This window comes from Bos grunniens, chromosome 2 (assembly GCF_055505025.1).
Source record: "Bos grunniens cultivar Pamir isolate PY7600 chromosome 2, Bosgru_T2T1.0, whole genome shotgun sequence".
Classification (NCBI taxonomy): domain Eukaryota; kingdom Metazoa; phylum Chordata; class Mammalia; order Artiodactyla; family Bovidae; genus Bos; species Bos grunniens.
Window position 1 is genome coordinate 119699866 of NC_141166.1, and position 16969 is coordinate 119716834.

Below are 16969 nucleotides of genomic sequence, written 5' to 3' on the forward strand. Positions count from 1 at the left end.
TGATTACACTTTCAGTGTTCAATCAGAATTTCTTGATTGATACACTATAGTCCATCTTCCTTTGCATGAGACTTAGATCAAATATATTAGGCACAAGTCAATTATCAAAGCAAATTGTCCCTATTTCCACCTACCCCATTAAAGTACCCCAAAAGGCTCAAAACACAGCATGTGATCAGCAAGGCAAGCATTATCTAATTTCAACAATATCCCTGCTAGTGAACAAATCCAGACTGGCCTGTGTGACTTCCTCACATTGGCCAAGGCCACTTTAACCTTCCTGAAGGGATGGAAAATAATTGATGATGATTCTCCAAGTTATTTTGAAATATTTCCATGGAAAGAAACAGAGAAATGAACATGAGTAAGAAGAAACAAGACAGTTTTAACAGAGAAATATAATGGATCTGGTTCAGCTAAATTTCAAGCAGATTACAGAGGAAGACCTTGTTCTTTTCTTTTCCTCTTCATTTTTTTTCATAATTAAAAAGAATAAAAGCTACAACAAATAACCATATTTGACTTCAGTTCAGTTCAGTCGCTCAGTCGTGTCTGACTTTTTGCGACCCCATGAATCACAGCACGCCAGGCCTCCCTGTCCATCACCAACACCCGGAGTTCACTCAGACTCATGTCCATCGAGTCAGTGATGCCATCCAGCCATCTCATCCTCTGTCGTCCCCTTCTTCTCCTGCCCCCAATCCCTCCCAGCATCAGAGTTTTTTCCAAGGAGTCAACTCTTCGCATGAAGTGGCCAAAGTACTGGAGTTTCAGCTTTAGTATCATTCCTTCCAAAGAAATCCCAGGGCTGATCTCCTTCAGAATGGACTGGTTGGATCTTCTTGCAGTCCAAGGGACTCTCAAGAGTCTTCTCCAACACCACCATTCAAAAGCATCAATTCTTCAGCACTCAGCCTTCTTCACAGTCCAACTCTCACATCCATACATGACCGCTGGAAAAACCATAGCCTTGACTAGATGGACCTTTGTTGGCAAAGTAATGTCTCTGCTTTTGAATATACTATCTAGGTTGGTCATAACTTTCCTTCCAAGGAGTAAGTGTCTTTTCATTTCATGGCTGCAGTCACCACTGCAGTGATTTTGGAGCCCAGAAAAATAAAGTCTGACATTGTTTCCACTGTTTCCCCATCTATTTCCAATGAAGTGATGGGACCAGATGCCATGATGTTCGTCTTCTGAATGTTGAGTTTTAAGCCAACTTTTTTACTCTCCTCTTTCACCTTCATCAAGAGGCTCTTTAGCTCCTCTTCACTCTCTGCCATAAGGGTGGTGTCATCTGCATATCTGAAGTTATTGAGATTTCTCCCGGCAATCTTGATTCCAGCTTGTGCTTCTTCCAGCCCAGCGTTTCTCATGATGTACTCTGCATATAAGTTAAATAAGCAGGGTGACAATATACAGCCTTGACATACTCCTTTTCCTGTTTGGAACCAGTCTGTTGTTCCATGTCCAGTTCTAACTGTTGCTTCCTGACCTGCATACAAATTTCTCAAGAGGCAGGTCAGGTGGTCTTGTATTTCCATCTCTTTCAGAATTTTCCACAGTTTATTGTGATCCACACAGTCAAAGGCTTTGGCGTACTCAATAAAGCAGAAATAGATGTTTTTCTGGAACTCTCATATTTGACTTACTAGAACATAAATACTAGTTTCAAATATAAGTACTAAGCCAGACTTTGCCGACAAAGGTCTGTATAGTCAAAGCTATGATTTTTCTACTAGTCATGTACGGGTGTGAGAGCTGGACCATAAAGAAGCTGGTCATTGAAGAATTGACGCTTTTGAACTGTGGTGTTGGAAAAGACTCTTGAGAGTCCCTTGAACTGCAAGGAGATCCAACCAGTTAATCCTAAAGAAAATCAATCCTGAATATTCATTGGAAGGCCTGAGGCTGAAGCTGAAGCTCCAATACTTTGACCACTTGACACAAAAAGCTGAGTCATTAGAAAAGACTCTGATGCTGGACAAGATTGAAGGCGGGAAGAGAAGGGGACGACAGAGGATGAGATGACTGGATGGCATCACCGACTCCATGGGCATGAGTTTGAGCAAGCTCTGAGAGTTGGTGTTGGACAGGGAAGCCTGGAGTGCTGTAGTCCATGGGGTTGCAAAGAGTGGAATACGACTGAGCAACTAAACTGAACTAAGCCAGACATAAGTTACACTATACTAAAAAAAAAAAAAAGAAAAAAGAAAAAAAACAATACAGTAAAATTCACACTCTACAGGCTTATGGAGTCCTTTGAGATCTTCACCTAGAGCACTGTTTTTCAAGACTTTTTTTTTTTTTTCCATTTTGCCCTTGTTTAATGAGTTTTCTTTACAATGTTATCTTTAATGGGGTGCTCCATGAAATTTTAATGCCACAGATATACTGCATGTCTGTTTATGTACTATATTAATACTTCATAAAAGTAGTACAATTTTTTTTTTTTTTTTTTACTTTTTTGCTTCTGAGAATGAATTTTTGCCCCTTGGCGAGCAGTGAGAATGGCTAATCTAGAGGTTATATCTGTTTATCCCAAACCTTTCAACCCACTAGTTATTACTTAGCATTGCATGGGGTTAGGGTTTAAAATTTTTAGCTTGAAGTTTTTCAGTGAGTTAAAATACAAACTCATAGACTATGTTGAGCCATTTATACCTTAATGTGAGTAGAAGAACAGAAAGCCAAAATATACAATGGAGAAAAGACAATCCCTTTAACAAGTGTTGTTGGGAAAACTGGTCAACCATCTGGAAAAGAATGAAACTAGAAAACTTTCTAATACCATACACAAAAACAAACTCAAAATGGATTAAAGGTCTAAATGTTAAGACCAGAAACTATAAAACTTAGAGGAAAACATACGCAAAATACTCTCTGATATAAATAACAGCAAGATTCTCTATGACCCACCTCCCAGAATAATGTTGAACTAAACACAAAAATATACAAACGGGACCTAATTAAACTTAAAACCTTTTGCACAATGCAGGAAGGTATAAAGCAAGGTGTAAAGGCAGCCTTCAGAATGGGAGAAAATAATAGCAAATGAAACAACTGACAAAGAATTAATCTCCAAAATACACAAGCAGCAGCTCAATACAAGAAAAATAAATGACCCAATCAAAGAAATGGGCTGAAGAACTAAACAGACATTTCTCCAAAGAAGACATACAGATGGCCAACAAACATGAAAAGATGCTCAACATTGTTCATTAACAAAGAAATGCAAATCAAAACCACAATGAGGTACCATCTCACGCAGGTCAGAATGGCCACCATCAAAAAGTCTACAAACAATAAATGCTGGAGAGGGTGTGAAGAAAAGGGAACCCTCCTACACTGCTGGTGGGAATGCAAACTAGTACAGCCACTATGGAGAACAGTGTGGAGATTCCTTAAAAAACCTGAAATATTTCTCCATCTATTAGTGTCCTCTTTGATTTCTTTCACCAGTGTTTTATAGTTTTCTATATATAGGTCTTTAGTTTCTTTAGGTAGATATATTCCTAAGTATTTTATTCTTTTCGTTGCAATGGTGAATGGAATTGTTTCCTTAATTTCTCTTTCTGTTTTCTCATTATTAGTGTATAGGAATGCAAGGGATTTCTGTGTGTTGATTTTATATCCTGCAACTTTACTATAATCATTGATTAGTTCTAGTCATTTTCTGGTGCAGTCTTTAGGGTTTTCTATGTAGAGGATCATGTCATCTGCAAACAGAGAGAGTTTTACTTCTTCTTTTCCAATTTGGATTCCTTTTATTTCTTTTTCTGCTCTGATTGCTGTGGCCAAAACTTCCAAAACTATGTTGAATAGTAATGGTGAAAGTGGGCACCCTTGTCTTGTTCCTGACTTTAGAGGAAATGCTTTCAATTTTTCACCATTGAGGATAATGTTTGCTGTGGGTTTGTCATATATAGCTTTTATTATGTTGAGGTATGTTCCTTCTATTCCTGCTTTCTGGAGAGTTTTTATCATAAATGGGTGTTGAATTTTGTCAAAGGCTTTCTCTGCATCTATTGAGATAATCATATGGTTTTTATTTTTCAATTTGTTAATGTGGTGTATTACATTGATTGCTTTGCGGATATTGAAGAATCCTTGCATCCCTGGGATAAAGCCCACTTGGTCATGGTGTATGATCTTTTTAATGTGTTGTTGGATTCTGATTGCTAGAATTTTGTTTAGGATTTTTGCATCTATGTTCATCAGTGATATTGGCCTGTAGTTTTCTTTTTTTGTGGGATCTTTGTCAGGTTTTGGTATTAGGGTGATGGTGGCCTCATAGAATGAGTTTGGAAGTTTACCTTCCTCTGCAATTTTCTGGAAGAGTTTGAGCAGGATAGGTGTTAGCTCTTCTCTAAATTTTTGGTAGAATTCAGCTGTGAAGCCGTCTGGACCTGGGCTTTTGTTTGATGGAAGATTTTTTATTACAGTTTCAATTTCCGTGCTTGTGATGGGTCTGTTAAGGTTTTCTATTTCTTCCTGGTCGAGTTTTGGAAAGTTGTACTTTTCTAAGAATAGATGGAGAAATATACCATGTTCATGGATTGGAAGAATCAATATAGTGAAAATGAGTATACTACCCAAAGCAATTTATAGATTCAATGCAATCCCTATCAAGCTACCAACAGTATTCTTCACAGAGCTAGAACAAATAATTTCACAATTTGTATGGAAATACAAAAAACCTCGAATAGCCAAAGCGATCTTGAGAAAGAAAAATGGAACTGGAGGAATCAACCTACCTGACTTCAGGCTCTACTACAAAGCCACAGTTATCAAGACAGTATGGTACTGGCACAAAGACAGAAATATTGATCAATGGAACAAAATAGAAAGCCCAGAGATAAATCCACACACATATGGACACCTTATCTTTGACAAAGGAGGCAAGAATATACAATGGATTAAAGACAATCTCTTTAACAAGTGGTGCTGGGAAATCTGGTCAACCACTTGTAAAAGAATGAAACTAGAACACTTTCTAACACCATATACAAAAATAAACTCAAAATGGATTAAAGATCTCAACGTAAGACCAGAAACTATAAAACTCCTACAGGAGAACATAGGCAAAACACTCTCTGACATACATCACAGCAGGATCCTCTATGACCCACCTCCCAGAATATTGGAAATAAAAGCAAAAATAAACAAATGGGACCTAATTAAACTTAAAAGCTTCTGCACATCAAAGGAAACTATTAGCAAGGTGAAAAGACAGCCTTCAGAATGGGAGAAAATAATAGCAAATGAAGCAACCAACAAACAGCTAATCTCAAAAATATACAAGCAAATCCTACAGCTCAACTCTAGAAAAATAAATGACCCAATCAAAAAATGGGCCAAAGATCTAAATAGACATTTCTCCAAAGAAGACATACAGATGGCTAACAAACACATGAAAAGATGCTCAACATCACTCATTATCAGAGAAATGCAAATCAAAACCACTATGAGATACCATTTCACACCAGTCAGAATGGCTGCGATCCAAAAGTCTACAAATAATAAATGCTGGAGAGGGTGTGGAGAAAAGGGAACCCTCTTACACTGTTGGTGGGAATGCAAACTAGTACAGCCACTATGGAGAACAGTGTGGAGATTCCTTAAAAAACTGGAAATAGAACTGCCTTATGATCCAGCAATCCCACTGCTGGGCATACACACTGAGGAAACCAGAAGGGAAAGAGACACGTGTACCCCAATGTTCATCGCAGCACTGTTTATAATAGCCAGGACATGGAAACAACCTAGATGTCCATCAGCAGATGAATGGATAAGAAAGCAGTGGTACATATACACAATGGAGTATTACTCAGCCATTAAAAAGAATACATTTGAATCAGTTCTAATGAGGTGGATGAAACTGGAGCCTATTATACAGAGTGAAGTAAGCCAGAAGGACAAACACCAATACAGTATACTAACGCATATATATGGAATTTAGAAAGATGGTAACGATAACCCTGTATACGAGACAGCAAAAGAGACACTGATGTATAGAACAGTCTTATGGACTCTGTGGGAGAGGGAGAGGGTGGGAAGATTTGGGAGAATGGCATTGAAACATGTGAAATGTCATGTATGAAACGAGATGCCAGTCCAGGTTCAATGCACGATACTGGATGCTTGGGGCTGGTGCACTGGTCCGACCCAGAGGGATGGTATGGGGAGGGAGGAGGAAGGAGGGTAAGAAAAAATAAAATAAAATAAAATAAAATAAAGAAGTTGACGGGGTTGGAGACTGGATGGATGACTAAGAGTCTAGACAGGAGTCTAGCCAAGGATAGCGAGTGAGAAGTGGGCAGTGGGGGTGTGGGGTGCGTGTCCTGGAGTTCCTTTTTCAGGTATCCCCATGCACATTCCCAGGACAGCATGGGGACCTTGGAACAGGAGATCGTGAACAACTGTTGTCTGTCTTCAACAGTCCCATTGACTGAGGGCAGAAATTTTTTGAAAAATGTTAGATGAAGGGATGATTCCCTGGAGATAAATCCTGAAAAGAAGGGGGCTGAATTCTCTGTGGGCATGGGGGTGGAATCCAAGGCTTTCAAAGCAAAAGCTAATGTTCAGGTACAAAATGTTTCTGAAGAAACAGATCATAACAGTTGCTTCTATGGAGGGGAAGTTGGTGGCCGGGAATGGGAAGTGAACAAGTCTTGTCTTAGAATAACTTTTTGTACATTATGAATTTTGAATAAAGTGAACTTAGCATCTGTTCAAAATAAAAATTTTTTAAAAAGAAAAAAAAATAAACAAGGGATCTAATGATATCCAGTTTATTTTATGACCATGTAATTGAGGGACACCTATTTCTTATGCAACAACAAAGACAATGAATTTTGAGATTTAAAAAGCACTTTATGCTATTAAATGATTACTTTTTGAAAAAAAAAAAAAAAAACCTGAAATAGACTGCCATACAACCCAGTAATCCCACTTCTGGGCATACACACTGAGGAAACCGGAATTGAAAGAGACACGTGTACCCCCATGTTCGCTGCAGCACGGTTTACAATAGCCAGGACATGGAAGCAACCTAGATGTCCACCAGCAGATGAATGGATAAGGAAGTTGTGGTAAATACACACAATGGAATATTACTCAACTATTAAAAAGAACACATTTGAGTCAGTTCTAATGAGGTAGATGAAACTGAAGCCTATTATATAGAGAGGAGTAAGCCAGAAAGAGAAACACCAATGCAGTGTATCAACACATATATATGGAATTTAGAAAGACGGTAATGATGACCTTACATGCAAGACAACAAAAGAGACACAGATGTAAAGAACAGACTTTTGGACTATGTGGGAAAAGGCAAGAGTGGGACGATATGAGAGAATAGCATTGAAACATGTATATTACTGTATGTAAAATGGATGACCCGTGCAGGTTCGATGCATGAAGCAGGCCACTCAAAGCTGATGGCTCTGGGACAACCCAGAGGGATGGGCTAGGGAGGGTTGTGGGTGGGGTGTTCAGTATTGGGGGACACCTGTACACCCGTGGCTGATTCATGTCAATGCATGGTGAAAACCAACACCATATTATAAAGTAATTAGCCTTCAACTAAAAAAAAACTGAAAAAAAAAAAGAAAAGCAGAAAGCCAGTCTGATAGGTGAATGTAAGGGTCCTCCCTTACTGGAGCAGGGGGGCAGGGGTGTGGAGTCGGGGAGAGGAGGGGAGATAGAGAGCCTCTGGTGCCAGAATGCCTGTGTCACCACTGAGCTTCAGTGCAGTCCTGTTGAACATGTTGATGTGAAATAAGGACTGTAAGAAGAGATGCGAGCTTCCATTCATGATGAACAAGAAATCTTAGTCATAGCCACCTTAGTGACTGTCACCTTATTGATTAATGTGTAAACATTAGGTTTCCTGCCTGACAAGAATTTTCTCTTTGGTCCCATTCAGGCCTGTTTGCATATTTCCCAACTGCTACGTGGCCAGGAACAAGAAAGTTTGTGTAACGTTCCAAGGAAACCTCTTGACACCATGGCTCATTTTAACCCAGGTATGAATAGCAGACAGAGATGAATTCACAAATACTTCTTTCAGATGCACTGTCAAATATAACTTTTCACTCCCAGAGGCCAAAATGGTCTTAACCATTGAAGTAATTATAGCTCACAACTATAATTTAGAGTGAGGTCTGGTTGACTCTACATTCACACAGGAAAATAATTCACTCGTCTTGTTGGAGCACTGCAGTAAATAACTATATAAAACCTATATAGTTTCAGCAACCCTAGACAGTATGGTGAATCTAAATAGAAATCAATGGTTGATAGTTTAATAAGACAACAATAATAATTATCTACCATCTACTGGTTGCCAACTTCAATGCTAAAATGCTATACTCAATCCTTTATAAACACTACTGATTTAATTCCTCCAGCAATCCTATGAGATAAACATTTGTATTGTCATTTTCAGAGGAAATGAGTTCAGAAAGGATGGATGATTTTCCTTGAACCATTTACCAAGTGAGGGAAGAAGTCAAACTTCTGCCATCTGAAGCTCATGTTTTGCTACTTTAGTCACAGTGAAATTATCTCAGTGAAATGACAGAAAGATTCATGTCTGCAAACTTAATATCCAATCAAATGGAGGAATCTTGGGCAAGTGAAGAGGTAATAAATATGCTGTATAGTATGTTTTGAGATTTTGCATGTGAGAAGCTACTCGTGCAGATGATTTCAAATGAAGTATCATTTTTAAAAAAATAAATGTCTTTAAGACAGGTATTGGTTAGAATTTTCTGACTTTGAGGGTTGTAAAACATATACTTGTGTATATGTTTACCCTTGTAAATGACAAACAAAACGGCGGCTATTTCACAGGAGCACAGGTACACTTCCCAGAGGCTGGGACTATTGTCCTAAATTGTCTGTATCACCCATTCCCTATTCATGGCATGGGACCTTATGATTTGAAAGGACTGGCCATGTGAAAGGATGGTCCTTGTTTAAAATTTCCAGCATACTTTACATTTTGTATTAGAGTCTCTGACAAGACAGGATAATGAAAACTAGAAAGGCAGAAGTGGAATTGCAAAAAAACAGTCAGGCTCTAAGAAATCATTTTATGAAGGAGGATACACAGTGGTTAGGAGCCATGTTAATGAGCCAGAACTCAAACTTAGGTCTCCTAATTCCTAGACCAGTAATTTTTCATAACAGTACAATGTTACCAAGTAGAATAATAAATAGGCTTGAAATTATAGCAAAAATTGACCTAAATATACACCATCAATTATAAGCTTCTCCATGCAGACTGACCTAATTAAATATTTTAAACAAATGAACAACAAAGGAGAAATATAATTTATCTTTTAAACTACTAACATGATTATGCTTACTATGTACCAAATGGATAATCAAACATCCCTATATAGTGATAGTATGAGTAGCTCCAAAATAAAGGCTGAAATTGTTCTCACATGTGAAGTAATGTGTGCAACTGGTCAAAGTATAACCACTGCAATAAAAGATGTTTTCACTTAATTTCCTGGAGATTTCAGATGTTTGTTTAGCCTTTATTAACTGGAAAATTCCTCTACTCATTGTACACTTACTGACATATTCTATTAGGAAAATGTTTGTTTTCCAAAGAAATAATCCAAGCCACAAAATTCAGCCAGTATTTCACAATATTAACTTGACAATAAAGTATTTTATCAATAAAACATTTTTTAAATGTTTATGTAGCCACCAATGAAATTCTTACTAATTTAGAGTTTAGAAATTCTTACTAACTTAATTATGCTCCTCTGAGAAAGCTTCCTATATCAGATCTTTGAAAGATTTTACTAGATTTCCCTTAAGACTAATGCATGCAAATGTTATATTTTAAAATATACTGTATAAGATATAATTATGAACATTACTAAACAGATGCAGCATACAAACTTTACCTTTTCAATGTTCTATTACTTAAAACTAATTTTATAGCTGAGAATCTAGGCATTTTCTATATATTTTAAACATTAATAAAATAATCATGTAGAATCATCCCTTTCTAGAAGACTCATCATAGCATTTTAACAACATATGGAAGTCCAGTATATTTTTAAACCAGAAGTCATGTTAGCACTTAGTTCATGAAGATTCTGTTGTCTATAACAACTACTGATTAAACCCCCAAATGTTGTGCTTATCTTAATAGAAGGAAAAACATACAGTTACGTGAGTCGTGAGTGCCTCCTTAACTTAGACACACATTTACAACACTATTCTAAATTGCCAAACCTCATCATCCCAAATCCTAGGATGACAGATAATACTATCATGGCATTGCTCAGCACTGTATGAAATCTGTACCAATCTGGAAAATTACAGCTAAAACCAAGTATACTTCCATACGTATTGCCTATCACTTTCAAACAAAAACACCATTTGTAAGTCTTGTTACTTACCTAGAAGCATGTTTCTCAGCAGTAGTCAATTCAGCCAGTCTGCAAACTCTGTATAATAAAGGTATCAAGAGCTGAGCAGTATGTTAATCTGCCACAGGTTTTATTACAGTGAGAGTGGGAGCCCTCACAAACTCTTCCTTGTATCCTAAGCCTGCTGGAGTACTGGACTGACTCCACTCACTCGCCGTGGACCTTGGTGGAAACTTAACAAACAATGCAGAGACTGTCAGTAGATGCTGCGTCCTCAGCCCACAGAGCCAAAAAAAATTATGGAAAAGTAGGTTATTTCACTGGAGTTGGAGATATAAATTTTGAATTGATCATGCTGTTTCTTTAAAATTCTGAGGAGCATTTTCTACTAAATTAACAAAACAAGTGAAACTCATGCAAACAAGCTTATAAAATCATATTTAAAAAATCGAACTACCCAATTTTCCCCCGATGCTTTTTTTTAATTTAAAATACATTTAACTCTAAACTAAAAAGAAATTCAGAAGGCAAAATAAGCTCTGTATAATATACATGTTTTTAGGGAAGACTGTGTATTCACTCATCAAGAATCAGAGAATGCAAATATTTTTATTATTTGGTGTTATGAGCTTGAGCCTCCAATGAGATTTCAGTTTCACAAAGGATTGTTTGTTTGATTCCAATACAAAGATAATTATTTCTGAAATAGGTTTCTCTTGAGAGAACAAATCTTACAGTTTTAAAGCAATAAGGATATTGCAGTGCATATTTAACAAAGGAATATCTTATTTCTTTGCATGTTTCTACTGGCTGTGAATTAACAATTTAAAAGGAGAAAAATCTATGTGACCTCAAAGGAAGAATACATTGCACTCCAGCTAACACTAAAGCCAGTAAGTTGAATGTGATTTCTGAGACTATGCTTTTTGAAGTAGAAAATAAAATGATACATCCAAATATTACACATTTTAGCAATTATTTTTAAATTATCCTGCAGCAGATATTTCTTTTTACATATTATAATGACAGTGGACAGAAATTAAATTATGTATACCTTCCTGGGATCCAGATCCTTGAGCAGTAAAGTTTTCCTGGTATTCATTCATGTTTCTGTATTTCCCTATTAAAGATAATTTTGGGATTCAACTTTTACATGATCAGCTACTTTTATTTTGATTAAAATAGGCTGAAAAGTTTAAGAAAAATGAGCGTCAGATAAAGAGATAAATAGGAAACAAATCTAGGAACAAAGAGAACAAAAGGAGAGGTGGTCAAGGATGATGATGACACAACAGACCAACATCTGGGGTTCTTCGGTCATTGTAGAATGTAGGCCTTGCATATATCAAATATATATATTTGGATGTAGTGACCTGAAGGATTATGCATAGAAATTCTCATATGGGGTAAACCAAGTTTCAAAAGGGACATGTGTACGCATGTGTGTATGTTTATACTAATAAATGTTTTTCTGTAAATGTGGAAGGAAGCCTCTCTCCCTGCCCTTGACACCCCATTCACTTTTACCGAGTGGCTGTCACGCTTGAGCGACATCAGAATCCCCTGAAGGGCTTGTTAAAACAGACTGCTTGGCCCAAGCCCTAGAATTTCTGATTCAGTCTGTCTAGGGTGGGGCCTGAGAATTTATATTATAGCACATTCTCAGGCGATGCTGAAGTTTCTGGTCCTGGGACCACACTTTGAGAACCATTGCTTTAGCTCATTATGTTATCCTATAATCTAGCATGAAGACATTTCCAGTGTGAATTGCTTATTACTATATTACATAGATTCCAAGGGCTTCTTCACCCGCACATTTTCACAGCTCTGAATCAGGATGTGTCTATAATTAATCACAACTTACAGAAGCTATGCAGAGGGCAGCACCCACAACACGCAGTGTCAGTGTCTGCACGGACTTGGTCACAGCTGTTCATACTGTCTCTTCAGTTGAGTGATATCATTTTTGAATGATATCAAATGTTGAGTTTGCCATTTAAAAATAATTTTTTAAACCAATGCTTTAAAAAGCACACTGTAATTTTAAAAATAAGTCACTGCATACAAAGATGAAATACAAACAGGTGTGGTGTGTGTATTTGTTGTTGGTGAAGCAGATGTTAATTACTGGAGAAATGACAGCAACTTCAGACTTTCTTGGAAAGTAGCATTTATTCCATTAGAGGATATAAGAATGGTAATCACTAGTGGAAGAAACTATGGTACATGTGAAGTTTTGCCTATCACAGGCCCAGAAATGCAGCTGAAGCTAGACGGAATCACCAAATCCCTCTGAACAGAAATTTAAATGTGATTTGCTAGTGTGAATAATTCACAGGTCCAGAGGGAATCTCTTTAAAGCTCTGCATCATAGTTTATTGACAGGTGCTGTTGCTGGGGGCTCCCATGGGACCAAGCTATGGAAGCTGATCCTCTCAGATGAGCTGAAGCCCGCTCACCAAAAGAGGGAGTGGCCCTCCTTGAGCCCAGTCTCTGACACAGGGCTGTCTCCCTCTAAAAGGACCCACCAGCGCTCTAAGTCAGATGCCACCACCAGCATAAATCTCAGCAGCAACCTGAAACGAACAGCCAGCCACCCTAAAGTGGAGAATGAGGATGAGGAGCTCTCCTCCAGCATCGAGAGTATTGATAATTCATTCAGTTCCCCCATCAGACTGGCTCCTGAGCGAGAATTCATCAAGTCCCTGATGGTGATTGGCAAGTGGAGGGCCACGCTCCCCACCAAGGAGCAGAAGACACAGCAGAGGATCTCAGAGCTCTCCCTGCTCAACCACAAGCTCCCCGCCCGAGTCTGGCTGCCCACTGCTGGCTTTGACCACCACATGGTCTGCGTGCCCCACACCCAGGCTGTCGTCCTCAACTCTAAGGACAAGGCTCCCCTCCTGATCTATGTGGAGGTCCTCGAATGTGAAAACTTCGACACCACAGATCTAGGGTCCCCGCCCAGATCCCCGAGAACCGAATTCGAAGCACCCAATCTGTAGAGAACCTGCCCAAATGAGGCATCACCCACGAGCAGTGGGCAGGCAGCTTCAGCACTGTGCCCAACTATGACAACGATGACGAGGTCTGGCCGGTGGATGACATAGGTGAGCTTCAGGTGGAGCTCCCTGAAGTGCACACCAACAGCTGTGACATCTCCCAGTTCTCCGTGGACAGCATCACCAGCCAGGAAAGCAAGGAGTCTGTGTTCATTGCAGCAGGTAAAATCCGACGGCGCCTGTGGGAGCAGCTGGCTCACACCCCCACAGCCTTCAAACGAGACCCAGAAGACCGTTCTGCAGTTGCTCTCAAAGAGCCCTGGCAGGAGAAAGTGTGGTGCATTAGAGAGGGTTCCCCCTATGGCCTTCTCCCCAACTGGAGGCTCCTGTCAGTCATTGTCAAGTGTGGGGATGACCTTCGGCAGGAGCTGTTGGCCTTCCAGGTGTTAAAAGCAACTGCAGTCCATTTGGGAACAGGAGCGAGTAGCCCTGTGGATCAAGCCATATAAGATTCTTGTGATTTTGGCCGACAGCAGCATGACTGAACCAGTGGGTCAAGGCTGCATCCATACACCAGGTGAGGAAGCAGTCACAGCTCTCCCTGACTGATTACTTCTTCCAGGAGCATGGCAGTTACACCACAGAGGCATTCCTCAGATCCCAGCACAATTCTGTGCAGAGTTGGACTGGCTACTGTTTGGTCTGCTACCTGCTACAGGTCAAGGACAGACAAAATGGGAACATCCTGTTGGATGCAGAAGGCCACATCATCCACGTCGACTTTGGCTTCATCCTATCCAGCTCACTCTGAAACCTGGGCTTTGAGACATCGGCCTTTAAGCTGACCACAGGGTTTGTGGATGTGATGGGCGGCCTGGATGGCAACATGTTCAACCATTACAAGATGTTGATGCTGCAGGGGCTGATCGCAGCTCGGAAACACAGGGCTAAGGTGGTGCAGATCGTAGAGATCATGCAGCAAGGTTCTCAGCTTCCTTGCTTCCATGGTTTCAGCACCATCCGCAACCTCAAGGAGAGGTTCCACGTGAGCATGACTGAGGAGCAGCTCCAGCTGCTGGTGGAGCAGATGCTGGACGGCGGCATGCGGTCTATTACCACCAAACTCTATGACAGCTTCCAGTGCCTCATCAATGGCATCATGTGACATCCTCCTCCTCAGGCTCCAGCGTGAATAGGGGTGGGGGGTTCAGGGGACCCTCCCTGGGAAGGCCCTTGGAGAAACCCTAAGCCAGGAAGGCCCACCCACCTGGCCATCCACCAAGGGAAATGGAAGGCAAGACATACAAAGGCTCATGTGGTAACAGTAGAGCTTGCCGGGGCGGGTGGGGAGAGCCAGCTGTGGGGTCCAGACTGACTGGGGCTTCCTTGCCACCACCCAAGCTGTGTCAGTATTACCACCTGATGGACTCCAGGACTCACTGCCCTCGAGAGGACAGAAGTGATAAATGTGGGGGACGCTGGGGCCTCGCTTCTCCCCACCAGGGTCCGAGAGGATCTTTCCACAGGCCATCTCTGCATGTAATCTGGGTCCCAGGAAGGAGAAGAGAGTAGGTTCTTGGTACTTAGGACTTGATCCTGTGGCTGGCCTTTGGCCATGCTGCTGCCTGACTGTCCCCTCCAAGGGACTGAGCCCTAGCCCGAGTTCTCCTGGGTAGGTGGGCTTTGGCATAGGGTCCTGCACTTGCTGAGGTCCCCAGCAAGTGAGGAAGGGAATGATTATGGCCCCTCTAGTCTGAGAGTACTGGCCTAGCCTCGGGGAATCCCTTGTCCTGATCCCTTCCCCACAACCAGGGAGATAGCTCTCAATTTTTTATTTTTAATTCTTGTTTGAAATAAAGTCCTTAGTTATTAAAAAAATTTTTTTTCTTTCCTAGTGATGTGTAAAGTAATGATGTGAATGGACAATCTGGACTTGCGTGGTGGTCCAGTGGGTAAGACTCCATGCTTCCACTGCAGGAGACACGGGTTCCATTTGCAGTTGGGGCAATTCCACAGGCCAAGGAGTACAGTCAAAAAAAATTAAGAAAATCTGAGGTTTGATAACATGTGATATTATTTGGAAATAAAACAATTACTCTTGGGAGAAGCTATGTACAAATTAATGACAAATAAGTTGATTTAAAGCAGGTTTTTGTTGTTGTTATTCAAAATGTGGTGTGGAAAAACCTAAAGAACCACCCAGGATGTCTGCTAAAAACACATATATCTGGGACTACCAGAGATCCACTGACTCAAATATCTTTGGTCTGAAGACTGACCATTTCACCTCTAAGTAAACAGCAATTTAATAAGAATAGCAATACTGGAGGACTCTTAAATGTTTGTGGTAATAATGTATTTCTGAAAAGCAAGCAAGCTACCTTTGATTCTAAATCAATTACAATAAACCTTGGGTATTGCCTAAATGAGTAAAGCTACGTATGGATGCCTCTGTGACAGTTTATCCCCACAGGAACTTTTAAAAACTGAAACACTAAACTGCATACGTATCTCAATGGTCCTTTGTGAAGGCAGAAGAGAAAAAGCCAGAAGCAAAGGTGCATGCTCATCTGACCAGACACAAAGCAAGTAATGCTTGATAGGAGGGCAAGATACCAAGAAGGATGAATATGCAGCAGTAGCACATCCCCAATAAGACTCCAACCTCTGGCCCAGTACTGAGTGGGGTATCTCTATAAGCCTCCAGTGGTGTGAAGCATTTGAAAGAAATGATAAAATAACCAGGATGAAAATGACCAGCTGTTGCATTGCCAGTTTTAAAGCTGGTCACTAGTTGTAAAACTAGTCACTGTAAAGTGACCAGTTGTAAAGATAGTGGAGGTGATGGAATCACAGTTGAGCTATATCAAATTCTCATGCTGTGAAAGTGCTGCACTCAATATGCCAGCAAATTTGGAAAACTCAGCAATGGTCTCAGGACTGGAAAAGGTCAGTTTTCATTCCAATCTCAAAAAAAGGCAATGCCAAAGAATGTTCAAACTACTGTACAATTGCACTAATCTCACATGCTAATAAAGTAAAGCTCAAAATTCTCCAAGTCAGGCTTCAGTAGTTCATGAACAGAGAACCTCCAGATGTTTAAGCTGGATTAAGAGAAGGCAGAGGAGCCAGAGATCAATTTGCCAACATCTGATGGATCATTGAAAAAGCAAGAGAGTTCAGAAAAATGTCTATTTCTTATTTATTGATTAGGCCAAAGCCTTTGTGTGGATCACAAAAAACTGGAAAATTCTTAAAGAGATGGGAATACCAGACCACCTTACCCGCCTCCTAAGAAATCTGTATGCAGGTCAAGAAGCAACAGTTAGAGCCTGACATGGAACAACAGACTGGTTCCAAATTGGGAAGGATACATCAAGGATGTATGTTGTCACCCTGCTTATTTAACTTATATGCAGAGTACATCATGAGAAATGCCAGGCTAGATGAAGCAAAAGCTGGAATCAAGATTGCTGGGAGAAATATTAATAACCTCAGATATGCAGATGACACCACTTTTACAGCAGAAAGCAAAGAGGAACTAAAGAGCCTCTTGATGGTGAA

At 40.0% G+C, this 16969-nt stretch overlaps 1 protein-coding gene and 1 pseudogene across 7 annotated transcripts in view; one reads left to right on the forward strand and one right to left on the reverse strand.

Moving 5' to 3' along the window:
* Positions 1-16969, reverse strand: part of ZNF385B (zinc finger protein 385B) — a 491813-nt gene that overhangs the window by 226780 nt on the left and 248064 nt on the right. Inside the window, exon 1 of one of the 6 annotated variants that reach the window (XM_086361047.1) lies at positions 10434-10481. The exons of the other annotated variants lie outside the window; for them this stretch is intronic. Within the exon in view, the coding sequence (XP_086217173.1) occupies positions 10434-10443 (10 nt within the window). The 5' untranslated portion in view covers positions 10444-10481. Of the gene's footprint in view, positions 1-10433; positions 10482-16969 lie in introns of those variants that run through there. 6 annotated transcript variants of the gene reach the window in all.
* LOC147378659 (phosphatidylinositol 4-kinase beta pseudogene) lies at positions 11876-15801 on the forward strand (annotated as a pseudogene). The gene has a single exon (XR_015148549.1). The product of XR_015148549.1 is annotated as a phosphatidylinositol 4-kinase beta pseudogene (transcript).